General features: G+C 37.2%; 1 protein-coding gene across 1 annotated transcript; it reads right to left on the bottom strand.

Annotated features, from left to right (window-relative positions):
- Positions 1–20,402: 20,402 nt before the first annotated feature.
- Positions 20,403–22,154, bottom strand: LOC138991009 (high mobility group nucleosome-binding domain-containing protein 4-like). The gene has a single exon (XM_070384073.1). The coding sequence runs from the start codon at positions 21,951–21,953 to the stop codon at positions 21,681–21,683; it is 273 nt and encodes a 90-aa protein (XP_070240174.1). The 5' UTR covers positions 21,954–22,154; the 3' UTR covers positions 20,403–21,680.
- Positions 22,155–24,269: the final 2,115 nt, after the last annotated feature.

The following is a 24,269-nucleotide window of genomic DNA, read 5'->3' on the forward strand; positions in this document are numbered from 1 at the left end:
ACCCTCATCAACTGCTGTTTGTTTCTCTTTGGTAACATCAGCAACTCCGCTGAATCTCGGCAGTCTTAGCAGGATATATTCCTTTCCCATGTTCTCCTGTTCTATTTCCTGCAGAGTCTGATGTAAAACAGATTTTAAAGTTCATGATAGAACAGAGGTCAACATGAAAGACTCTAGGATCCTGGCCTTTGGTTTTTGCTTCTGGTCTTTATTATTATAACAAATAGTTAGTTGAACTATTATTTTCCATGTCATGAAAAAATATTAGAATGACAGCCCTTTCTTTTTAATCATAGATCAAGATTTTCAAATACCTAAGAACAGATATAAGAGAAAAAATTACAACAGTATCACAAGATAAAAAAGGAACTGGAACATTCTTAAGTTTCTAAATAAACAGCAAGCATACCATCAAAGTCTAAGCTTTCCTCCTTCTCTCCTGTTTTGATCCAGAATGTGTCTTCAAACAGTCTCAGGCCAATGCCTCTGCCTGTGCTTTAGATTCTACTTCCTGCTGCTTCATCTGGGAACATACACTGAACATTTTCTCTTTTTCCGTTCTCCCTTTCAAAACAACACCCGGCCTTGTCCCATCTCTACAGTACCCACAGCTTCTGCATGACTCTCTTCTCTTCTGAACAGCCACAGTTCTGTACCGGGTGGCCATTCTCTGCACTCCATTCTCATCTTCCTCTCTCTCCTTTTTAAAAATTTTTTTCTTAACCCATTCCAGTCTTTCTATCAGCACCACTCTGATCACAATAAACTGTGGAAAATTCTGAAAGACATGGACATACCAGACCACCTGACCTGTCTCTTGAGAAACCTGTATGCAGGTCAGGAAGCAACAGTTAGAACTGGACATGGAACAACAGACTGGTTCCAAATAGGAACAGGAGTACGTCAAGGCTGTATATTGTCACCCTGCTTATTTAACTTCTATACAGAGTAACACTGCATGAGAAACGCTGGACTGGAAGAAGCACAAGCTGGAATCAAGATTGCCTGGAGAAACATCAATAAACTCAAATATGCAGATGACACCACCCTTATGGCAGAAAGTGAAGAAGAACTAAAGAGCCTCTTGATGAAAGTGAAAGAGGAGAGTGAAAAAGTTGGCTTAAAGCTCAACATTCAGAAAACTAAGATCTTGACATCCAGTCCCATTACTGCATAGCAAATAAATGGGGAAACAGTGGAAAGAGTGGCTGACTTTATTTTTCTGGGCTCCAAAATCACTACAGATGGTGACTGCAGCCATGAAATTAAAAGACACTCCTTGGAAGGAAAGTTATGACCAACCTAGACAGTATATTAAAAAGCAGAGACATTATTTGTCAACAAAGTTCCATCTAGTCAAGGCTATGGTTTTTCAGTGGTCATGTATGGATGTGAGAGTTGGACTATAAAGAAAGCTGAGCACTAAAGAACTGATGCTTTTGAACCGTGGTGTTGGAGAAGACTCTTGAGAGTCCCTTGGACTGCAAGGAGATCCAACCAGTCCATCCTAAAGGAGATCGGTCCTGGGTGTTCATTGGAAGGACTGGTGTTGAAGCTGAAACTCCAATACTTTGGCTACCTGATGCGAAGAGCTGACTCATTTGAAAGACCCTGATGCTGGGAAAGATTGAGGGCAGGAGGAGAAGGGGACAATAGAGGATGAACTGGTTGGATGGCATCACCAACTCGATGGACATGGGTTTGGGTGGACACCGGGAGTTGGGATGGGCAGCCTGGCGTGGTGCGGTTCATGGGGTCGCAGAGAGTCAGACACGACTGAGTGACTGAACTGAACTGAACTGACCCAAGTAACTCTTACTAAAGTCACCAAATCAAAAGGCCATTTTTCTATGCTTCTTCCAGAAGCAGTCAACAGAGAAGGACCCACCTTCCTTCTTGAAATACTCTCACCTTCAGCATCAACATCCTAAGTTCATGTATGCATGCTAAGTTGCTTCAGTTGTGTCTGACTGTGTACCATCCTATGGAGTATAGCCTTCCAGGCTCCTCTGTTCATGGGATTCTCCAGGCAAGAATATGGGGTGGGTTGCTGTGCCCTCCTCCATGGGATCTTTCCAACCCTGGGATTGAACCTTCATCTCTTAAGTCTCCTGCATTGGCAGGCAAGTTCTTTCCCACTAGCGCCACCTGGGAAGCCCCAACATCCTATATGAAGGGACAAAAAATTATTAATTTCATACACTCCCTGGATTTTTCCCTTTTCATGCCCTACCTCTCATTTGCTATTGCCCTCTCTACAGTTTGAGAAATACTAGATTCTTCTACTTTACTCTGCTCTGGAATTTTGAGATGTCTCATCTGTAATAGAGGAGAAAGGCAATAGGCAGAGTCACTAAAATATATGTAATATTACAGAGGGAAAGGCAGGTGTTTATATAATAGGGTGGACTGATAAGAATGAGAAAGAAAAAGTCAAATATATTCTTTGTGAGCAAAATAGTATTATCTTTTATATCAAGCTATTTTACTCCGAGTGAGATGGAAAACTACTGACATGTTTTCAGAAAGAGACATTAGAACAAGTGTAATCTGACTGAAGTGGAGCAAGATTAGAAAGAAATTTTACTGAATATTTAATAGTTAACTAGAGGGGCAGGAAAAGATGGTAGAGCAAAGAAACCCTGGGCTCGCCTTCTCCCATGAATACTCCGAAAGTACAACTACATATACAGACACTGTTTCTGAGGACAACCCAAAAACTAGCAGAAAAGATTTTCCACAACCAAAGATAAAAATAAAAAGCCATACTGGGATGGGTAGGAGGAGTGGAGTTTCCAGCTGGCTATGACTCACACCCATGGGCAGGTGGGATATGACAGCCTCCAAGGTCCCCTCTGAGGAGCAAGGTCTCCAAACTCTACATCAGGCTCCCTAGCCTGGGGAGCTTGCACTGGGAATATGAACCCCTGTGACATTTAATGTTGAAAACTAAGATTTATGTCTAGGAGAGCCGGAAAGCTATAGGAAACCAAGACTCTGCTTTTGAAAGACTCATGCAAAACTCTCTTACCCTGAGTGCTAGTGCAGAGGCAGCAGTCTGAAAAGCACCTGAAGGAGATTCATTGACTAATTTTATGGCAGATGCTAATGGGAAGGAATCTATTGGAACTTCCTCTGGCTACAAAGGAACTAGTGGGCACAATTTTTGGTGGGAAGGACTGAACTTATACTTGGCTAACCTGGTGCTAATAGGTACCATTTCTGACTCTCTCCATCTAACTAACTAGCACTGTTTGGTCTCCCTGGGGTCAGCTGTGGCACTTCTCCATAGTGCCTCCCCCCTCCACTGCCTCACTAGTCTTGATGGGTGCCCTTGGTCAGCACTGGAGGTTCTACAAAACTACCCTACTCCCGGTCAGACCTGGTGGGTACCATCAGCTGGAACTGGAGTCTCTCCAAAGTAGCTCCCATCCTTCCAGTTCCAGCAGGTGCTCTCATCCAACATCATAGCCCCTCTAAAACTGCTCCCATCCCACCAGTCTTGGTGAGGCACTTGTCTGGCACTGGCAACCCACCAAAGTGACTCCTTTCCAGGGTCTGACCTCACATATCAGAATACATGCAAATAGTTGTGACTGGGCCATTTGGCCAACTTCACACATTAGTGTGTGCACAGCATCTGCAGCCCAGTCACAGAGTTCTCATGAAGGACACTCCTGGACTGAATCTAGAAACTTAGGGAGTGGCACTCCTAGGACCCCAAACGACACCTTCTACAGAAAGCCACACTTTCAAATCCAGGAAATGTAGCTGATATGCCTAATTCCTGAAAGAAACCCAGTTGTTGTTCAGACACCAAGTTGTGTCTGACTCTTTGCGATCCCATGGAATGCAGCACATCAGGCTTCCCTGACCTTCATTATCTCCCTGAATTTGCTTAAACTCTTGTCCACTGAGTCACTGAGGCCCTCCAACCACCTCATTCTCTGTCATCCCCTTCTCCTCCTGCCTTCAATCTTTCCCAGCATCAGGGTCTTTTCAAAAGAGTCAGCTTTTCACATCAGGTGGCCAAAGTATTGGAGCTTCAGCTTTACCATCAGTCCTTCCAATGAATACTCAGAGTTGATTTCCTTTAGGACAGATTGGTTTAATCTTCTTGCTGTCCAAGGGACTCTCAAGAGTCTTCTCCAGCACCACAGTTCAAAAGCATCAATTCTTCAATGTTTAGCCTTCAGAGTTAGCCAAAGTGAAGAGACAAAGAAATATATTTCAAGTGAAAGAGTAAGACATAATCTCAGAAAAATAACTAAATGAAATGGAGAAAAGCAAATTTCCAGATAAATAGTTCAAGTTATTAGTCATTAAAAAACTCCCTTAACTCAGGAGAGGAAAAGAGGAACACAACGGGAAATTCAACAAAGAGATAGAGAATATAAACAGGAACCAATCAGAGCTGAGAAATAAAACAACTGAAATGAAAAGTACACCAGAGAGAACCATCAGCAGATTAAATGATACAGAAGAGTAGACCAGTAATGTGGAAGACCGGCTAGTAGCAAAAAGAAAAAAAAATCAGAATTTAAGGGATGTCTGGGACAATATCAATCATAACACTCATATTATAGAGGTCCCAGAAGGAAAAGAGAGAGAGAGACAGAAAACCTATTTGAAGAGATGATGGCTGAGTACTTCCTCAACCTGATAAAAGAAATAGACAGACATTCAAGCCCAGGAAGCACATTGAGTCCCAAATAAGATAAACACAAAGAGACTCAAACCAAGACATCATAATTACAATGTCAAAAGTTAAATATAAAGAGAGAATTTTAAAGTCAGCAAGAGAAAAGGGGAGCCCACATAAGATTATCCCCAGAGAGGGCATGGCAATTCCCTCCAATATTCTTGCCTGGAGAATCCCATGGACAAAAAAACCTCACAGGCTACAGTCCATGGGGGCACAAAGAGTCGGACATGACTGAAGTGACTGAGCATGCATACACACACATAAGATTATCAGCTGACTTCTGAGCAGAAATTTTGTAATGCAAAAGGGAGTGGCATGACATATTCAAAATAGTAAAAGGAAAAAAAAAATCTTATAACCAAGAATACTCTATTTAGCAGGTTTATTACTCAGAACTGGAGGACAACTAAAGAGTTTCCTAGACAAGCAAAACTAAAGGAATTCTTCACCACTAAACCAACCTTATGAGAGATGTTAAAGGGATTTCTTTAAACAAAAAGTAAAAAAGAACACAACTAGAAATATGAAAATTATGAAAGAAAAAAAATCTCACCAATAAAGGCAAACATATGGTAAAGGTAGTAGATCAACCACTTGCGTGTGTTAGTCGCTCAGTCGTGTCTGACTCTTTGCAACCCCATGGGCTGTAGCCTGCCAGGCTCCCCTGTCCATGCAATTCTCCAGGCAAGAATACTGGAGTGGGTTGCCATTTCCTTCTCCAGGGGATCTTCCTGACCCAGGAATCGAACTCGGGTCTCCTGCATTGCAGGCAGATTCTTTACCAACTGAGCTATGAGGGAAGCCAACCATTTGTGTAGCTGTATGAAAATTAAAAACAAATCTAGTAAAATCATAGATACCTAAAATTAGTCAAGGCATACACAAAATAAGATGTAATATGATATCAAAAACATAAAACACAGCAGGGGGTGAGGGAGTACAAATTAGTGCTTTTAGAATGTGTTCAAACTTAAGAAATCATTATCTTAAAATAGATTGTTACATACATAGCTTACTTTATAAGAGCTTCATGATAACCACTAACCAAAAACTGATAACAAATACACAATGAAAGGAAAAGAATATAAGTATAACACTAAAGAAAGTCATCAAAACACAAGTCAAGAGAGCAAGAGAGTAAGAAAGAAACAAAAAGAACAACAAAAATAACCAGAAAATAATTAATGAAATGGCAATAAGTACATACTTGTCAATAATAACTTTAAACGTAAATGATTAAGTGTTCCAATCAAAAGATGTGAGGTGGCTGAATGCATAAAAAGCAAAAAATGAACCAAAAACTCCCTTACATAGTTATACCTATCCTTCTCAAAATAGTCACGAAAAATTCATTAGGAAGGAACACTTCCAGATTATTTTAAATAATGCCAAAAAACAAGCAAACTGACTAAAAAATGGACAGAGGACCTCAGCAGACATCTCTACAAAGAAGACATAGAAATACTCAACAAACATATGAAAAAAATGCTCAACATCACTACGGTGAAGTCGCTCAGTCGTGTCCGACTCTTTGCAACCCCATGGACAGTAGCCAACCAAGCTCCTCCGTCCATGGGATTTTCCAGACAAGAATACTGGAGTGGGTTGCCATTTCCTTCTCCAGGGGATCTTGCCGACCCAGGGATCGAACCCGGGTCTCCCACATTGTAGGCAGACGCTTTACCGTCTGAGCCACCAGGGAAGGCCCAACATCACTAATTATCAAGGAAAAGCAAATCAAAACCACACTGACCTTAACACTGGTCAGAATGGCTACCATGAAAAAGAACACAAATATCAAGTGTTGGTGAGGTTGTGGAGAAAAGAAAGCCCTGGTACACGGCTGATAGGAATGTAAATTGGTGCAGCCACTACAGAAAACAGGATGGATGTTTCTTAAAATACTAAAAATAGAACTAACATATGATCCAGCAATTTTACTCCTGGGTATACCTCTGAAAAATCCAAAACAACAATTCAAAAAGATACACGTACCCCAATGTTCCCAGTAGCATTATTAACAATTGCCAAGATATGGAAGCAAAATAAGCATCCATCAACAGATAAATGGATAAAGAAGACGGGGTATGTATATACAATGAAATACTATTCAGCAATAAAAAAAAGAATAAAATCAGAGTATAAATTGGTGGTTGCCAGAAGAGAGAGTGATGAGAGATTGAGTGAAATAGGTGAAGGTGATTAGGAAATATGAATTTCCAGTTATAAACTAAGTCATGGGGATATAATGTACAGCATAAGGAGTACAGTCAATAATACTGTAACAATTTGTATAGTGACGAGCGGTTACTAGACTTACTGTGGTGACCATTTCACAGAGTGATCACTACACTGTATACCTGCTGCTGCTGCTTAGTCGCTTCAGTCATGTCCGACCCCATAGACAGCAGCCCACCAGGCCCCCCATCCCTGGGATTCTCCAGGCAAGAACACTGGAGTGGGTTGTCATTTCCTTCTCCAATGTATGAAAGGAAAAGTGAAAGTGAAGTCACTCAGTTGTGTCCGACTCTTAGCAACCCCATGGACTGCAGCCTACCAGGCTCCTCCCTCCACGGGATTTTCCAGGCAAGGGTACTGGAGTGGGGTGCCATTGCCATCTCCAATTGTACACCTGAAACTAACATAAAATTGTATGTGAACTATACCTCAATTAAAAAATAAATATACAAAATAATTAACTGGGTTTTTGGATATCTTCAAAGTTATTGACATTCACCAAAGGAGGGATAGACATATTTTGAAATAATGATATTTTGAATTCTTAATGGCTTGATGTTTTCTTCAGATAAACTTAATTCCTTCATCAACAAGGATTGGCTCTATGCAAAATATTTCCCAACACATGTTGTCAGCACAGATATGATCTCTGAATGGTACACTCAGATATTCACCTCTATTTTATATTTCCACCAAGATGTATGAACAGCTTCACTAAATTCAAAATAGAATTCGTGGTCTCTGCTGCATATCTTCTCTGTCCTCCCTCCAAATACATTCTTTTCCTTATTCTTAAGGGTTACCATCATTCTGAATGCTGTCTCAATCTATTGATATGCTCTGCAATCCTCGGTCTCATCCAAGATGAACCATTAAAAGAAAAAAATAACACAATTTAGAGTCTGGTGCCAGTTAAAAGGTGTATATCTACAAGTAAAGGGATATCTAACCAAACTGACTAAACAGTGAGGGATTTATTATTTCACATAAAAGTGGGAAAGTATAAGTCCATTCATAGGAATTGGTAACTAATCATAGGACTTAGGACTTAGAACTTGGGTGCCTACCACAAGGTTCCAAGGTTAGTTAGGGGAATACTTAGGAACCTGGAAAAGAAATGATAATTTGTGTTCATCTACAGCCTACGCAACTGTAATTAAACATGAAGTTTCAGTCAATGACAAATCATTTTGAAAGTTAAAATCTTGATGGAGCATTCCATTAATATCCCCAGCCTATTAACTTTTCCATCAATTTTATTGTCATTTTATAAGCTGGGATTTGGAGTTGTTTGGGACTTGTTTTCTCACCTCCTTTTTTGGGGGTGGGGAATATGTCTTAGACTCCTAAGTGAGTGGAGGAAAGGCTGTGGTTCCAGCAGGCATGACTGAATTTCAGAATTGTTTCTATAACTGGAGGGAGAATTTGCTTGCAGGTATTCCAGGCCATAGCTCTCGGAAAGTTCCTCCCACATGGCTTGCTTAGCTCTTACTTTCATTTTGTATTAAACAAAAAGTCATCTGAGGGCTATTTAATGCTCTGGTTTGTGTGTTCCAATACCAGATAAAAGTTAAACAGATGAACCATTTGGGGGGTAAGGATTGGGAAATCCAAGGCTGCTAAAATGCTTTAAAGTTTCAAAATGGTTTTGTTTTTTTAAACCCATTTTCCATGTTCCAGCAGCTGTGGGTTTTCCCAGGGCTCCCCCTGTGGCTCAAAAGGGAGCTGCTTAATGCTTAACAGATGATCCAATTGAGTTTTTAAATGCAAAATTAAACTTAAAATGCACAAAGAGCACAGGGGAATGCACAGCCAAGAATAGGCTGAAGGAGGAGCAGGAGCAGCAAGCACTGGGCTGTGGGGAGACACAGCCTCTTCTACTGGAAGCAGCAGCCAGTGTGAGGAGGGTACAGGCACATCCATCTTTTCATCAACCCTCAAACAGGCTGTAATTATACTCCATCTTGCTCAGACTTTTTTTGATAACTACTTTCTTTAGATTTATTTATGTAGGTCTATTTTTCTTTAGGAATAGAAAAAAAAAAGGCAACAAGAGATAGATGGATGGACTCCAGAATACAAGGCAAGTGTGTTTTGATCTCCAACAGGTTTGTTCTCTCAGTGATGGTGAGAAAATTTGGTTCTCTCAGCATTATTTTTCCCCTTTGGATCTCTAGATACTTTGCCTCTGGGACCCCAGACACTCAGCAAATCATCTAGACTCTCCGAACATTCAGCTTTGAGTGCGAGGAGCCAGGATGATTGGGGACATTTTCTGGGACAATTTGTCAAGTTACTGAATGAACTGTTTTATCATTTACCTAAGTATTTGAACATAAGCAGTGGATTTGGTGTTTAAAATCAGAAAAAAAAATTGCTAATTTTGAAAAAGTCATCTTTGATTCAAGACAAACTACCTTAACCCCCTAAAGAAAAAGATCTTCATGTTATTGGTGTGTTTTTATTTAAGAGGGTCCCAACATCAAGACTAAAATTCCATGGATTACCGTTTTTTTAGTGGAGGTGATGAAACTGTTGAATTCCCAATTTCAGAAATCTTTTGGGAAGTCAGTTTCATGATTCCAACAAGTTTTTCATAGCATTCATGTACATTGGCATTCTAGAATGGGATATGATCCCAGTGAGGCCCATCAGACCACATAACCTCCCAGATTTCTGGCACCTACCTACCAGAAGCATGAATTCCTTAGTGTGGGAGGTGGGTCACTTGGTGTCTAGTGTATTTTAACTGCATTTAAGGAATATTTATGATAATCTCAAAATTGCTGAGAAATGACAAACCCATTGGAAAACTTACATTGCTCAGATCTTATATTCAGCTTTTAAGCTAGGAAAACACTTTTGAAGAAATAATTCTAGTGGGTAGTAACCAAAAATCCTGTTATCATGCTGGCAAGAACTTCCCAATAGGATACCAAGAAGAGGATGCTAGAAAGTTTCAAGTTCCACTTGATATACCACCAAATCCAGCAGTGATTAGTGAAGTAACAAGATTTAACAAGCCTAAAAAAAGGCACAGGCATATACATATATATATGTGTTTATGTGTACACACACACACACACACACACTTCAAACCTTGTCTAAAGTTGCTATTAAATTACAAATTATATTTCTTGGGCATTTTTACTTCTTTCAAATTCTCAAAGTAAATCTTACTATTTTAGATTTTGAGAGCTCACTCACTTCTTGCTAAAAAGATCAAAACAAACAAACTGAAACAAAAACCCCACGATCTAGATAGCAGACTGTTATTTGGTCGCAATCTTCCTTGTAAAACTTGCCAACTCTGGCCTCATAAATATTTTACCCTGATCATTTAAATTTATAGGGTTGATTATAAAAGGGCAACCTCTAAAAACTAGATTCAGGGTGAATAGTCCTACCCGTATTTGTGTATTGAGAGATTTATACCTCTTAGGTAATCAGATTTACTTGACTACATTGACTACACCCAGTCTTGTCAGTTAGCCTGAAGGAAAGATACTGATGAGGTTGGGCTCCTGTGAAAGCAATCATATGGTTAATTGCTTTAGTGTGAACCTAGCCATTGTGATTAAAGCCTAGGACTTGTGTTTAGGTAGAGCAGAGTGTCCATGCTTCAAGGCAACTCCTTGGCAGATCTAGTCCTCTCCAAGCCTTGAGAAAATGTGCTAGGACATCAGTATATTTCCCCAAGGACTTACAGTGTTTGGAGGATCATTCAATCATTAGATCATATTCAAAGAAGCTGGGTTAATTTGAATAGGTAATCATTGGATCACAGATATTTGTTACCTCTTTGAAAGTGTGACCATCAGAATGCAGATTTAAATAAATAAGACTACATTCAAAACTTCACATATTACGTGCTGGAATTTAATGTGAATTCTGCTCATCCCAAAGCATCTTATACCTGTCATCTAATGATTATATATACCTATATACTACTACTGGTGCACTTTTCATGAACATAAATTAAAAAGACGATCTGCTCTGCTTTTTAATAAAATGCTATGGATTATCTTTTCCAAATACCAATTTTAGTAATTTCTTACAGAATTTAACTAACAATATTTAGGCCATATGTTAATATGGCCTAACATACACACATGTACATATGTGTGAATACATAGATTAAATTTAATGCACAGAAAATTTTCAAACTTTAAAAAAATTTTTTTCTCTTTTTGCAAAATTACATGGAATCAAATCAATATTTTTCCTCTGAAGTGAAAGCCTGGCTTCAAAGTTCACTTTTATAGAGAAATTGTAAAGTATTAAGCAAGTAGAATATAAGCTTTTTCTTTTTTTTAATTACCCAACATACTTCTGGGGCTTTCACAATCGGAGGTTTACATGAATTGATGCATTAAAAAAAAAAAAAAAAGAAGAACAAACAGCTATCTATGTTTCAGCAATTCAAATCCAAAACCATTTTGAGTGGATTTTTAATATACTCAAGGGAGTCACACAAGGGTAATTGATGATGACTTTGAATTACCTGCATCTTATTTATTTTAAAATCTATTCCCTAATCTGTTACCATATTATAGATAATAACATCATTCTGTCAGTTGTAAAACAGAGTTTTAAAATAATGGAATTTTACTAATTTAACTGTATCTATTGCCTCTCTATAACCTCATAAGAAGGGATTCCTGTATATAAGGTATTTTAGAAACCCTACTTTCTCAGGAATAGCAGCAGTTATTAAGACTTACCATTTTAAAAAATGCAAATACAAAAAAGGGGACATATTATGGTATAGGTATAGGGCTACCTCATCATTTCGTATTGTTCTCCAAATAGTTGCCTTCATTTTCAGGGTGGATTTCTGAATGTTAAGAGGGGATGCATAATGTGCAGAAGCTGGGAACACACAAGCCATGTTCGGCACATAGATTCTTTGTAGCAAAAAATGTTACACAAGGCATGCTGCATCCAGAGCTTTATTTGAAAAATGAAATCTTATTTTTTGACCAGCTTGACTCAATATTACCTACCATTGGAAGAAATTTGCTCCTAAAAGGGTTAAATATTAAAATCAAATGGAAAGTAATAGAAACACATAACCTCTATTCCCCAATGCAAAAATCAAATATGCAAATATGAAAATGAGAGGACTCTGCTTCTTCCCCTTACACAACTGATTAAATTGTCACTGCTGGAGATTACATGGGGTTTTATTCCCTTTACAGCCATATTCAATTGGACAGACTGAAAAATATATTGCCACAGACGAGCCCCACCACCTGGGTTCACTGTGCTTCCAGTTGCCTGTAGAGGTCTTGTCCAAAACTTTGCAGCCACCCCTTTAAAAAAAAGAAAAGTATGAGATATGATCATTCATGATAGCCTGGATGATCTCTGAAGTCCTTTCCAACTTGGAGATTCCAATAAGACAAAAACCCCTCCTCCTATTTACAGATACTAGCCTGCAGTTTAATTCCCATGTAACAAAGCCTTCCTTTTTCTATAGATCCTAAAGCCACTTCATTCATTTTGCATGAGATTTTCATTTTTCAAAAATATCAGAAGCTCTTCTCTTTCTGTGTTTGCCCTTTATTTCCTACCTGATGGATACATTCATTTCCTGACTTATCAGTTTTGACACAGAGCCTGCTCCCACCCCCAATGGTTCCTTCCAGGTGGAAATCTTTGCTGCAAAAATTGGACATAGAAACAGAAGGATTACCTTTGGTTCTCTGACGTCTTCCCACGATTTGGAAATGGTTCTCGCAGTCTGTCTGGATGTAGTAGAAGTTAGTACTCAGATGATGTCGCCTGCCTGTGTCACTCGGCACTGCGGGCTGAGTAGAGAACTGCCTCCAGCTGCAGTCTAGGGCCTCAGGATTAAGGACGCACAGAACTACTTTGTTAATGAGATAGTTTCTCTGGTGCATAGAGATGTAGCCCTAAGGACAGAGAGATTTAACAAGCCAAAAAGGTGGTAGGGTGATGTTTTTGAATTGGAACATTCAAGAGAAAAATAACAGCACCAAAAAAAAAAATTGTAAGCAGATGCTTTCTTGTAAGAAAAAGTGAACAGGAATATCTATTTGCCTTTAGATTTGTGGTAGAGTTACATGTGTTACTTTGCTATAGAAGTGAGGAATAGATCCCCAGAGAATTTTTAGATGGCTTGTTGTGTGGCTGGAGATATTTTTGTTGCTCTTGTTATTTTATTCATTCAGCCAAATGACACTTATGAAAATTTTTAACTAATTAAGATCTCTGCTGTATCTGTTGATACAACTGCAATTTGAAAAATTTATCTTCTCTGATTGGATGAATGAGTAAACAATAAATGTCTCACTTCTAGTATCCAGATGGGTAAATTTATAGTGAAATCAAGTGATGTCTCCCTGCCCCAAACCCAGAATTCCATATGCATTTTAAAACACAGACATATATTATGCTTAAATGCATTCTGTTTTGGGAATTAAAAAAAAAAAGAAAAAAATCATTGCTTTCTCACATTAGTATGCCTTTTTTTTTTTAGTAAATCAGGCTCAATTCAGGTATCTTTTGCTGTCAAAATTAAATGCACAGTTGTATGTTCCACTAGCTTGAACATACTCACACTTCAACTTTTTCTTTTCTGTTTGCTTTTTTCCTGTTTTTCCCACGTTTCTTTATTTTTCTATTCTTTTCTATTCTAGACTTCCCAGAGTTTTTGTTTTATCATATTGTTCTCTTCACATTGCTCAACTGCTTTTTGATAAAAGTTCCATATTTGATCTAATTTTCTTGGTTTTAATTTCCCTATAGTTTTATATTGTTGTTTTTTTTTCTTTTTTCTTTTTTTTCTCTTCTCATTGTGCTTTTTTTTTTGTCCCTGAAAACACCATTCCAAAACTCAGAAGAGTCAGAATATAGATAAACTTTGCTATTGAGTGTTCTTACATTTTCCTGTCTTGGTTCAATACCATCTTTATTCCCTCAATCACTTTTATCGACCATTTTTAATCATCTTTTTATCTTATCCTTCTGTTTCATTTTTCCCTTAATGCCTTAATTTCCCAGGCTTCTGATCTCACTAAAATGTAATAACCATTTATTCAACCCTTAATATAAGTACTGCCTTCCTTGCAACCCTTACTACAACACTGTGAGGTAGGTTTTTATCTCCATCTGATACAAGGGAGGACAGAGGCCTAAGGATTAAAGTACTGCCTTAGGGCCACACAATAACTGTGATAGCAAGTACTTGTTCCTAGAACCATCAGGCACCAAATCACCTTCTCTTTCAACTAAATCCTATTGAGACAAAAAAATCAAAAGTACATTTGTTTTGAAATTCTGCTATGTACAGGGGAAAATATATACATGCTTACTTCACTATTTGTATGTACTTATATTTGAAATTATTAAGTAGAAATTTACTCCTTATATCTTCCTTTTGATAACACTGTGTAGTTTTCTTGGTGATTTCAGAAAAAGACGCTCTAAACTCAAATTACTATCTTCAACAAAAATTTTAACTAAAACTAGGTCCAAGTCTTCTTTGTACATATCCCAATTCATTAACACACAGTTGTAAATATAAACAGTAAAAGCAAGTTCTTATTAGTAAAATAAACAAGAAATGGCAGCTCTAGAAGCATGAAGTGACTGTGTTGTCTGCAAATCCATTGCTTTATCATATCAGCCTTTCCAGTAATGACATCAGTGATCAAATATGTTTTTACAGTTGTCAAATAGTGGATCAGACATTTAATTCCAGCTTGCTTGCAGCTGCTTTTTCCCATCCTCCCTTCCCTGTATTATATTTGCCTTTTGAGAGAATTATGTATTCCTTTATGTTCTTCATTCAGATTTAGAAACTCTCATACTTCTTGCTATGATAATGGGATGTAGGTATTATTCCCAAAGCAGGTCAGTTTGCAAGTTCCATAAAGCCACCATTTAATCATTGCCACCTCCTTCATCTTATTCTTGCAAAGATATTATAAATATGTATATACACATATATATATATACTTTTAAGAAGCAGACACTCATATTTGATATTCCATTCGAAGTCTCTAATTTGCTGCAGCTATTGCCATGAAGAAAGTTATATTTCTAGACTTTGGACAAGAGCTTAATAAAATTCTCTTTGATGAATTACAGTCCTGAAAGCTGTTCTTTTATTAAGCTTCAATTAATATTTGTACCTAGCAGTCTCCTAAGGAATAGCAGAAATAACAAAGTTAGCAACTAGCAGATCTGAAATAGCTACAGAGTGTTTTGACCACAAAGATAGGATAACAGTAATGCAGTAATTAACAGGAGAGACTGGGAAGTAAGAGAAACTTGACCTTGAACTTTAGCTCTACCATTTGTACCATTATGGCTTAGGCAGGTTACCTCGTTTTTCTCAACCTCGGTTTCTTTATCTGTCAAACGGGGATAATAATGCCCAAACCTCCAAGGGCTATCAGAAAAATTCAATCAGGTAATGCACATAGAGCATTCATGACAAAGTTTGGTGTCTAGTAAGTCCAGCATAAAAGATAGCTGATAGTGTCATCATCTTTTATCACCCTTATCATCGCTACACAGTAATTGAAAATTGACATCCCTTTTTCTCTCAGCACCATGTACTGAACCACTCAGTCATTGATCCAGCTTATGAGTAGTCTTTGAGGTCTGAATATTTTCTTGTTACTGTTTCCTCCACACTAATAATAACTTTGTGTATAAGATCAAGCTAAAACATGAACTAAATGAAACATTCATATGCCAGCACTTCAGCATACATCATAGTGTGTGGAATTCATATCTATTGGTAAGTATTTGAGTATAGTCCATATAAGGCTCTCATGTTGCTATGTCAACTTTTACTGGTATTTAATTTCCTGAATAAAAATTCCCAAGACTAAACCTAATGTCTGGCAGATAGAAAATACTCAATAAATTACTGATAAAATGAGCTGAACTGAACCTATACATCTTATCAGCCCTAGGAAAAACCTAAATTCATTAAGGGTAAGCTTTATTCATTCATTTGTACAAACATAGATACCTTCATTCATTCAATAAAGCAATTGTTATGGGTCTACAATATGACAGGCACTGCTCCCAAAATAATCCTGCCAAGGGCACAGGCCATTTCTTTCTTTACATGACTCTATCCTTTATACGTAGCATAATGTGTGGCATATGAGAGGTGTTGGAGAAACATTTGCTGAATCAACAAATTCTATTTTTGGACAGATTGTCTTTCAAGACACATAGGAACAGCCTGAAGAACTGCATGATGAAAACAAAAACAACAAGCCGATAGTAATAAGATCCATCTTTCATTACTTACCAGGCTAAGAGTAATCAGAACTTAAAAGTTTGCTTCAAAGTTTCACTACTATAAGCCAGTATGTTTTCAATGGTGTCTGTCAGAGTTTTCGTAACAACAGTTTCCTAATCAATAGTTTTCCCTTGAAATTAAAAAAAAAGGTAAAAAAAATATATAGTGAGAGCTATAAACAGCAATATTAAATATACATTACTAGGAAATAAGGATAGATTAATAAATCTAATTATTGCTAGTAGGAAAGGTCCAGGTATATCAAATTTATTGGAAGTCCCTAAGAAGTAGTATATTTTGGTGAGAATCATAGAACTTTATTACTTAGATTACTTTGATTACTTAGATTACTCAGACTCTCACTCTGATTTTTACAGATGGAAAAGTAATACTCCAAAGAAGTTCAGAGAACCACCCAAGGTACTTGGAGCCAGAACAAAGGTCCTGATCTCTGATATTTAAGAAAATAAATGATCTCACCACTATATCACAAGACCTATTAACTATAAATGCTAACATGGATAATTCCATGAATAGTGACACTTTAAATTATCTGTTAGACCTTGAAAATACTAACCATAAGCAGAAAATGTGCAATAAAATATTCAATACGCTATTGGTGTTGTTTTCTGTAAAAAAGGTTTAAAAATAATAGAAACTTCAGTTGTTCAAGCATAATGTTCAATTCTATTCAATTGAGTCTCTAAATCCAGATTAAGAGCAGAGTAAGTTCCAATGGGCATGCCTTTTTTCCCCCTAGCCATTCATATTGAATTTTAAATTCACGTTAGCAACCGCCTATACAATATGGGTGGGGTGGGGAGAAGGAGGGAGTAAGATTAGGGGTGGTGAACAAGTTTGTGAATAGACATTTGCGATTTAATCTTGGAAGATGAGACTTTTGCAGGGTTCCTATGTCTAAAACATCACACAGATTTGCCTGCAAGTAGTGATTTGAAAACATTAAGAAATATTCAAACTTGGAAACTACTCTTTACAAAGTAATCATCCAAACAGTAACAAAAAAAAAAGTTATGATCAGTTCTATAGTAAATTTGTTCATTTGGAAGAAAATGGCACAGCTTTGGGAGTGCTATGTATTTATAATATTGCTATACAAAAGAAACAAGGGGCAGTTATGTTAATTTCACAGAAAGTGATCACGTGGGAGAGGAATAATTAAGCTTTCATTCCTAACTATATAGTCTTTACTTTGCTATTTAACTGGATGGCATAAACATTCTTGAGAAATGAATCTATCTGTATAATCTTCTACAACGTAACTGTGAAAAGTGACCTGGGAGGACCAGGATTGAGGCTTTAAAATGAATGAATAAGCATGTGTAATTATTTCTTTGGGATTTATAACAACATTCTTGCTGTTAACAAATATAAATGTAACATTTACTAGGAAATAAGAGACTGCAGACGGAAATAAACAAACCTAGGATGTAGTTCATCTAAGTAAACACTGAGGTTATAAACCTTCAAACTCAAATATCAAGAGCCCTGCAAATTAATGCTACACACAATAGACCCTTTGGAAGCTAACTTAATCCACCCCCCTTAATCTACATGAGGGCCCTGCATAACAATGCAGGAGCTGGGTTTCCATTAAGAGTTTCCTCTGCAGGCTGTCAGCTGTTTGAAGAAATAACAATTTCCTAGGAATGAAAGCTTTTTCAGAAGGTTCCCACTGATGTGTAATAAAAGTGACTTTCCTTTTTTTTTTCCTTCTACTTCTTCCTTTTTTTCCGCCCTTCAGATGTAACTTTGTAGGGAGAAAAGGGGTGGACTAAGGCCATAGGCCCCCTACTAGCTTACCTTACTGGATTATCAGTGCAGGTGTTAATATAATTGAAGGTGTGGTAGCAGATACAACCCCCTAATAGCTTTTCCTATATGGAGATTACCTAGGTAGAGAATGCCGGAGTACCTGAAGAATAGGCAAGTGAGTACCTTATTAACATATCACCATTCAGCGGCAGCTGCATATGCGGAAGAAGAAGAAGAAGAAAAAAAAAACCTTTAAAGAGCCTATTCATCTACGTTAATGGGCCCATTGCACAGCACATTGTGTGAGAAATTAAGTCTCTGGCTGTGAACTTCCTGTGCTGTGCAAGCTGCCTTGACTCTTTTTTATTGCTTCAGTGTTATTATCTCCTCCTGGAAATAAAAACAATCATGTTCTCACATTTGAGAAGCCCAAACATTCTGAGATAACAAACTGGAGTTGCTGGTTGAAAGTTCCTTTTGTTTCCCTTATTAAGTGAAAAAATATGTATTGAAATTAAAGCGACCCCCAAATTTACATCAAAGCACATCAAATTAACTGAGCTGCCCAGAGAATGACAAAGTTTTCCTTCTCTTTTTCTTCTAAAATATACAGTTAAATTGCTTTCCTGGTTATGATTCCTTTTCTAGAATTAATTTTTGATGACAAAATATGTTAATGTATTCAAATCAGACATGATTTTTTTTTTAATGTAAAACTGGCAAAAGACCTGCCTTACTCCTAAAAGATAAGTATAATACCTATTGGAAAAATTAAAATAATGGTATTTATCCTCAACAAACAATTTTAATTTCAAGACAGGCTTGGCCAACACTTCAAACATGACAATGGAAAAGTTAATCTAAGATTAAGCCTCCTTTGAGTCTAGATGAATGCCTAAAATGTTTGTTCCTGTCTTTTTCTTGACTGCTGCAAGACTACCATGTAAACCAACATACATTGGGCATGAAGACAAATCCTCTTCAAAGGAACAGGACACATGTCCATCCTTCTGTGTGCATGTTACATCATCATCATCACCATGATCATCATTACCAATCTCATCGTAAAATAAAGAGCTAATGATCAATACTACTTGATTACAAGCAATTAACAGAGAATTTCCCAGTGCAATTTAAAAATATCTAATTTCCTTCAGATTTGAGACTTTTTCAAGTTAACCTAATATGGTTTACTATGTAGTGGGTTTAATGAGTACGAAAGACAATAAAAAGAATACTGTAATTCAATCCGTGGCTTCACTGTGCCAATGGCCATTCTGTCTCTGCCAGCACAATTGGTCTGGACAGAATAATTGTTATAAATAATAATTATTATTTATTTATAAATATTTATAAATAATTATTGTCTGCTTGTTTCTAGGTTTAGCAGTCATAAATTTTTCCTTTAAGAATATAGCAAATCAGTCAAAGATGAAATGTAAATTTGCATACATCCAAGATGGATGGATATATGAACCCCACAGAGTCCATCAAGGAAATTCTTAGGGTATTAAAGACTAGATTGTTTGTTAGATTCGGTTTCTTTTCTTAAAAAATAAGTAAATAAAATTTGTAAAGGAGAAAATAGTCAAATAGATTCTTCTGTGAAGGATATGATGGCAAAAATGATCATTCTGTACAGTAAGATCAGCATCGATATTTGAAATAATGTACACCATCAAGCCTTTTCCCCAAGGATGGGCAAATTTTCCAAATTACTGCTTAGTAAGTGGGCTTCCCTGGTAACCCAGTGGTAAAGAACCTACCTGCCAATGCAGAAGATGTGGGTTTGATCCCTGGGTCAGTAAGATCCCTTGGAGAAAGAAATGGTAACCCATTCCCAGGTATTCTTGCCTGAGAAATCCCATGGACAGAGGAGCCCAGCGGACTACAGTCCATGGGATCACAAAAGAGCTGGACACAACTATGCAACAGAGCATGCATGCAATATATTTATTTGAAGCATTTGTAAGAGGTGAATCTATTGCTCTGGACTCAGTTGCTTGAGTCCCAGTGCGATGTCTATAAAACGTACATTTTGATAGACTTTGGGAGGGACTGCTGCCTTTCTAGTGGCTTCCTAAAGAGAAGACCTAAGAGTACAGTAGAATAAAACTTGACTAGCCACTCCTTGCTTAACTAGTTTATATTTCATGTTGCTTCATATAGACTACTATATAAAAATACGTTTTTTCGAGCTTGAGTTGCCTCTTTCAGATTTTGCTATTTAGAAACCCCCTCTTTTGTAAGGTATCTTTTATTTTTTTTTAATGGAGAAAATAATAAAACTTTATTGAAAGATATTTTAAAAGCCTAAATAAATGGAAAATTATACCATGTTCATGAATTGGAAGACTCAACATTATAATTAATCTATAAATTCAATACAAATCCAATAAAAATTTCAACTTTTCATCTGTTTGATTTGAAACTTGTCAATCTAATTCTAGAAGTTGTATAGAAAAGTAATTGGCTAAGAATAGCCAAGATACTCCAAGGAAGAAAAGTTTGTTGATGTTGAAGGTGGAGGTGAAATTGTCCTGAGATATCAAGACCTTTTTCTAAAGTGGTAGTACTCAGGATTGTATAGTACTGCCACAAGTTTAGACAAATTGACCAGTGAGTCAGAACAGAAACCATCAACAGACTCCCCCACCCCTCCACACAAAGAAAGTTGATTTATGAAAAGAGTCAGTGTTATAGATCATTGGGGAAAGAATGAACTTTTCAGAAAATGGTGTTGGAACAACCACTTACCATATGGAAAAAAAACATACTGAGTTACTATCTCATGTTTTTGTAAAAATCAGTTCAGAGAGGACTAAAGACAAATGTGAAAAGCAAACTATAAAACTTTTTAAAGGCAGTAAAGAGTAGCTTTATGACTTTTGATTAGGAAATGATCACTCCCCTACCACGAAGCTAACTTGTATCCAGCTTTATAAGAGACTTTCCAAAAATAGTTATTTCCAGCAGGACATGGGTAACATTCCATAACATCTTACAACTTTCAAACTCCCCTCTCCAAAAAGTCAACAAAGTCTGTTGCTGCAATAAACAGGAAAAATTTTCAAAAAGGGTGATTATTTCACATGAGGCATTTAAGAGATTTTCACAGGTCAACTCTGACATGGAGGAAAGGAACTAAAAACTCCAGGATTATTAATGAGATGATCCACAAACTACAAACAGGAATCCTGATTCTTCTAAGCAACACCATCTTGATGTCATCACCAGAAAGCCTGAGTATTGTTACTTGATGCAGCTGATTCTAGGGGTGTCAAGGCCATATCATGACTCCTGGTTTCAGGAAGTCAAAAATGTGCTGATGACATCAAGAAAGGAGAAGACATGAAGTATTTTTTCTCCACACAGTAAGGCTTCTGAGCCATAGTGGCTGACATGCGTGAATGTCAGAGAATCTCTCCCGCGAACCAAGAATAATCTTCAAATAGGAGGATAGATACTTCTATTTCCCCTCATTTCAATCTAGCTTCTGAAACATTCTACCAGTGGTTATTTGCCCTTTCCACAAAAGACAACAATGAAGTATCTCGTGTGCTAACAACATAACTTAAAAAAAATCTACATTTTTATAAAATTTGATTTAAAAATAGTATTTCAAACAGTAGAGTCACTAGAAGTACAGAGCTATCAAAAAGGTACACTTCATTTGGCATCCCCAGGGCCTTCTGCTTTCTGTGACTGGACTGTAGAGGCATCTCCGTTTTTCGCAGGGTTGTTCCCATCCTTGCCGACTTCTGCTTTCCCCTTTCTCCCTTTGGCCAGCTTCTCTCCCTTCTTTGCATGGGCCTTTTTTGGCCTGGGCTCTGGTTTTGGAAGGGCAGGTTTAGCAGACAACCGTGCTGATCTCCTCTGTGGCTCATCCTTCACCTTCCCTTTGTCATCTTTAGCATCTCCTTTTGCCTTTCTCTTGGGCATGGTGGCAGCAGCGCTTGGCAGCCCAAGGGGTTCTTCTGTCTTTCTCACTGTTCCTAGAAAGATTTCCGAGTCTCGCGGCCGTCCGAGGGGCACGGGACTCCCAGCTGCCGGCCTGCAGCGCCGGTGCCCGGGGCTGAGGCAAGGCCGTCACGGACCGCAGGCTGGCGAAAAGACGCCCGGAGATGGGCGCTGCCGGGAACAGGAAGGCAAGTCAAGGCCTGTAAGGTATCTTTTAGAAAACGAACATTTTTTTACACAAAATACCCTCTAACTGGGGTGGGGGCTAACATTTTATGTAGCTTTAATCTGTTGTTGGGGGTACTGAAATACCAAGGAAGAGCTGAACAGTACTATTTTCTACAATACGGTAGCAAGTGATATCTCAGAAATCATGGAGATCAGTAATATAAAGAAGGGCTAAAAAAAATTGAACTACTTTCCTTAAAATAATTCAGATTGATGGGTCATTCACAGTCCTGTTAACACATAACAACTGTATGCTCCAGGTAATTAGGATGACATTGTTGCCAGCATAAAAGTGACATCAGAACCTGTTTTCATTGGCATTGGATCCGCCAGCCCTGTCACCTCTGACTGCCTGGTCCCACATCTATTAACCCTATTGATTGGGAGTCCTGCTGAGCCTCACCAGAAAACTTCTCCTTGCTGAAAGCTGGAGTGGATCAATCCTGAACCATGAACAAGAATTCAATAATACAACACAGTACGACATTTAACCATTAAGTATTCCTTAAAGTAAATCAAATTACGGACCTTGCCATAATGAAGATCTTTTAAGATTTTGAGAAGTCAATTGATTCCAAGTCCCCAAAAGTCTAGAAGGGGCATCAGGCTGTGACAAGAGATACCTTATTTTCCTCTGTTGTGACCTAATTAATTGAAATAATAAGAAGGGCTGAGTTTGTGTAATCAAGATGGCTATCACCTGTAAATAAGTAGCTTTAAAGATAAACCTCAAAATATTGTTATTTTCATAACAAAATGGAACTTTATGTAGATTTGCAGTGGAAAATATCACAGTACAAAGAAAAACTTTTTCCTCCATAGCTACTAAAATAAATTTACTTATTAGTTGTCTTTAACAGGCTACTGAATTTTCTAAAGTTTGTGGGAAATTTGCCACCTTTCTCAAATTCATAGTTAATAGAGAGGATAGATGGAGAGGTTCAGAACTTCACATCTCTCTACAAAGAAAGAAAGGATCTGTGTTTATGCCAATGATTTTAATGGACTAAGCTACAAGTTTATTTATATTTAAATGTAATTGAATTTCTTCAGAATTTGATTCCCATCTTTCCAGATATTATATCCTTTGGGTTTTGTTTCTGCCCAGTACCCTGAATCTAAGCATCAAAAAAAAAGCTTCTCTTCTGAAAAACCACCAGTGAGATTTTTCACTTGTAAACTCTGAGGAATCTTACAGGACCAACCTCAAAGTCCTAAATTCACAAAAATACAGATAGATTAGATAGCTATATGGATACATCAGTATTTACATATAAATATATATAATATTTTAACATGTAAATATATATTTACTTATTGTATATGTATGTGTATATATTATATATGTAATATATATTTTTTTTCTTCTGAATGTTTCTTTTTTCTCTTTACTTACATTTTAAAATGATTATTTTTTTAATTATGTTTCTAATTAGTGAATGAATATTACTAGAGTTTTAAATAAAACACTTTTGCAATTAAAAATGCAGAGACAATCTTTATTTTAAAATTAATATCAGTTGACATTTTGTTTTCCCAAATAGTTTCTATAAAATAGCTTGGAAAATTCAGTGTTGGGATTTTTCTTTTTCTTTGCTGGCAAATAAATAGTCTATTGTCTGTTCTTTGAAAAATGACCCAGTCTATGAATTAGTATAGTAAAATTAATGCCACGTAACTAGAATAATGTAAACTCATGTTTGCTTGCCATAATTGGTGTTTATCTTTGATCAATAATGTATAATGGTCTATGGGAAACAGCCAACATAGAATATATCACGTTATCTCTATTTAGCACCTCTAGGCAAGAATATTGTATAGGGAAAAAAGCCAAAATGACTGTTTTTCCTTATTAACAGCTCTCTAAGGAATACATTGGAATGAGTTCTGTCTGCCAACTAATTGATAATTATTTAATTAGCAATTTATAATGACAATGGGATTTTACCCCCCACCAGTCCATCTCTTCTTTAAGACTGGAGTAGACAACCTTAGGCATTTTTGCACTAACTTCTGGGAGCTAATACAAGCCAAAGTGTGCCCTCACCGAGATTTCCCAAGTTAAACTCC

This window comes from Bos mutus, chromosome 1 (assembly GCF_027580195.1).
Source record: "Bos mutus isolate GX-2022 chromosome 1, NWIPB_WYAK_1.1, whole genome shotgun sequence".
Classification (NCBI taxonomy): Eukaryota; Metazoa; Chordata; class Mammalia; order Artiodactyla; family Bovidae; genus Bos; species Bos mutus.

What these genes read in the sequence shown, in the direction of transcription:
- LOC138991009 (XM_070384073.1), bottom strand. Translation starts at nt 21,953, where the DNA reads ATGCCCAAGAGAAAGGCAAAAGGAGATGCTAAAGATGACAAAGGGAAG.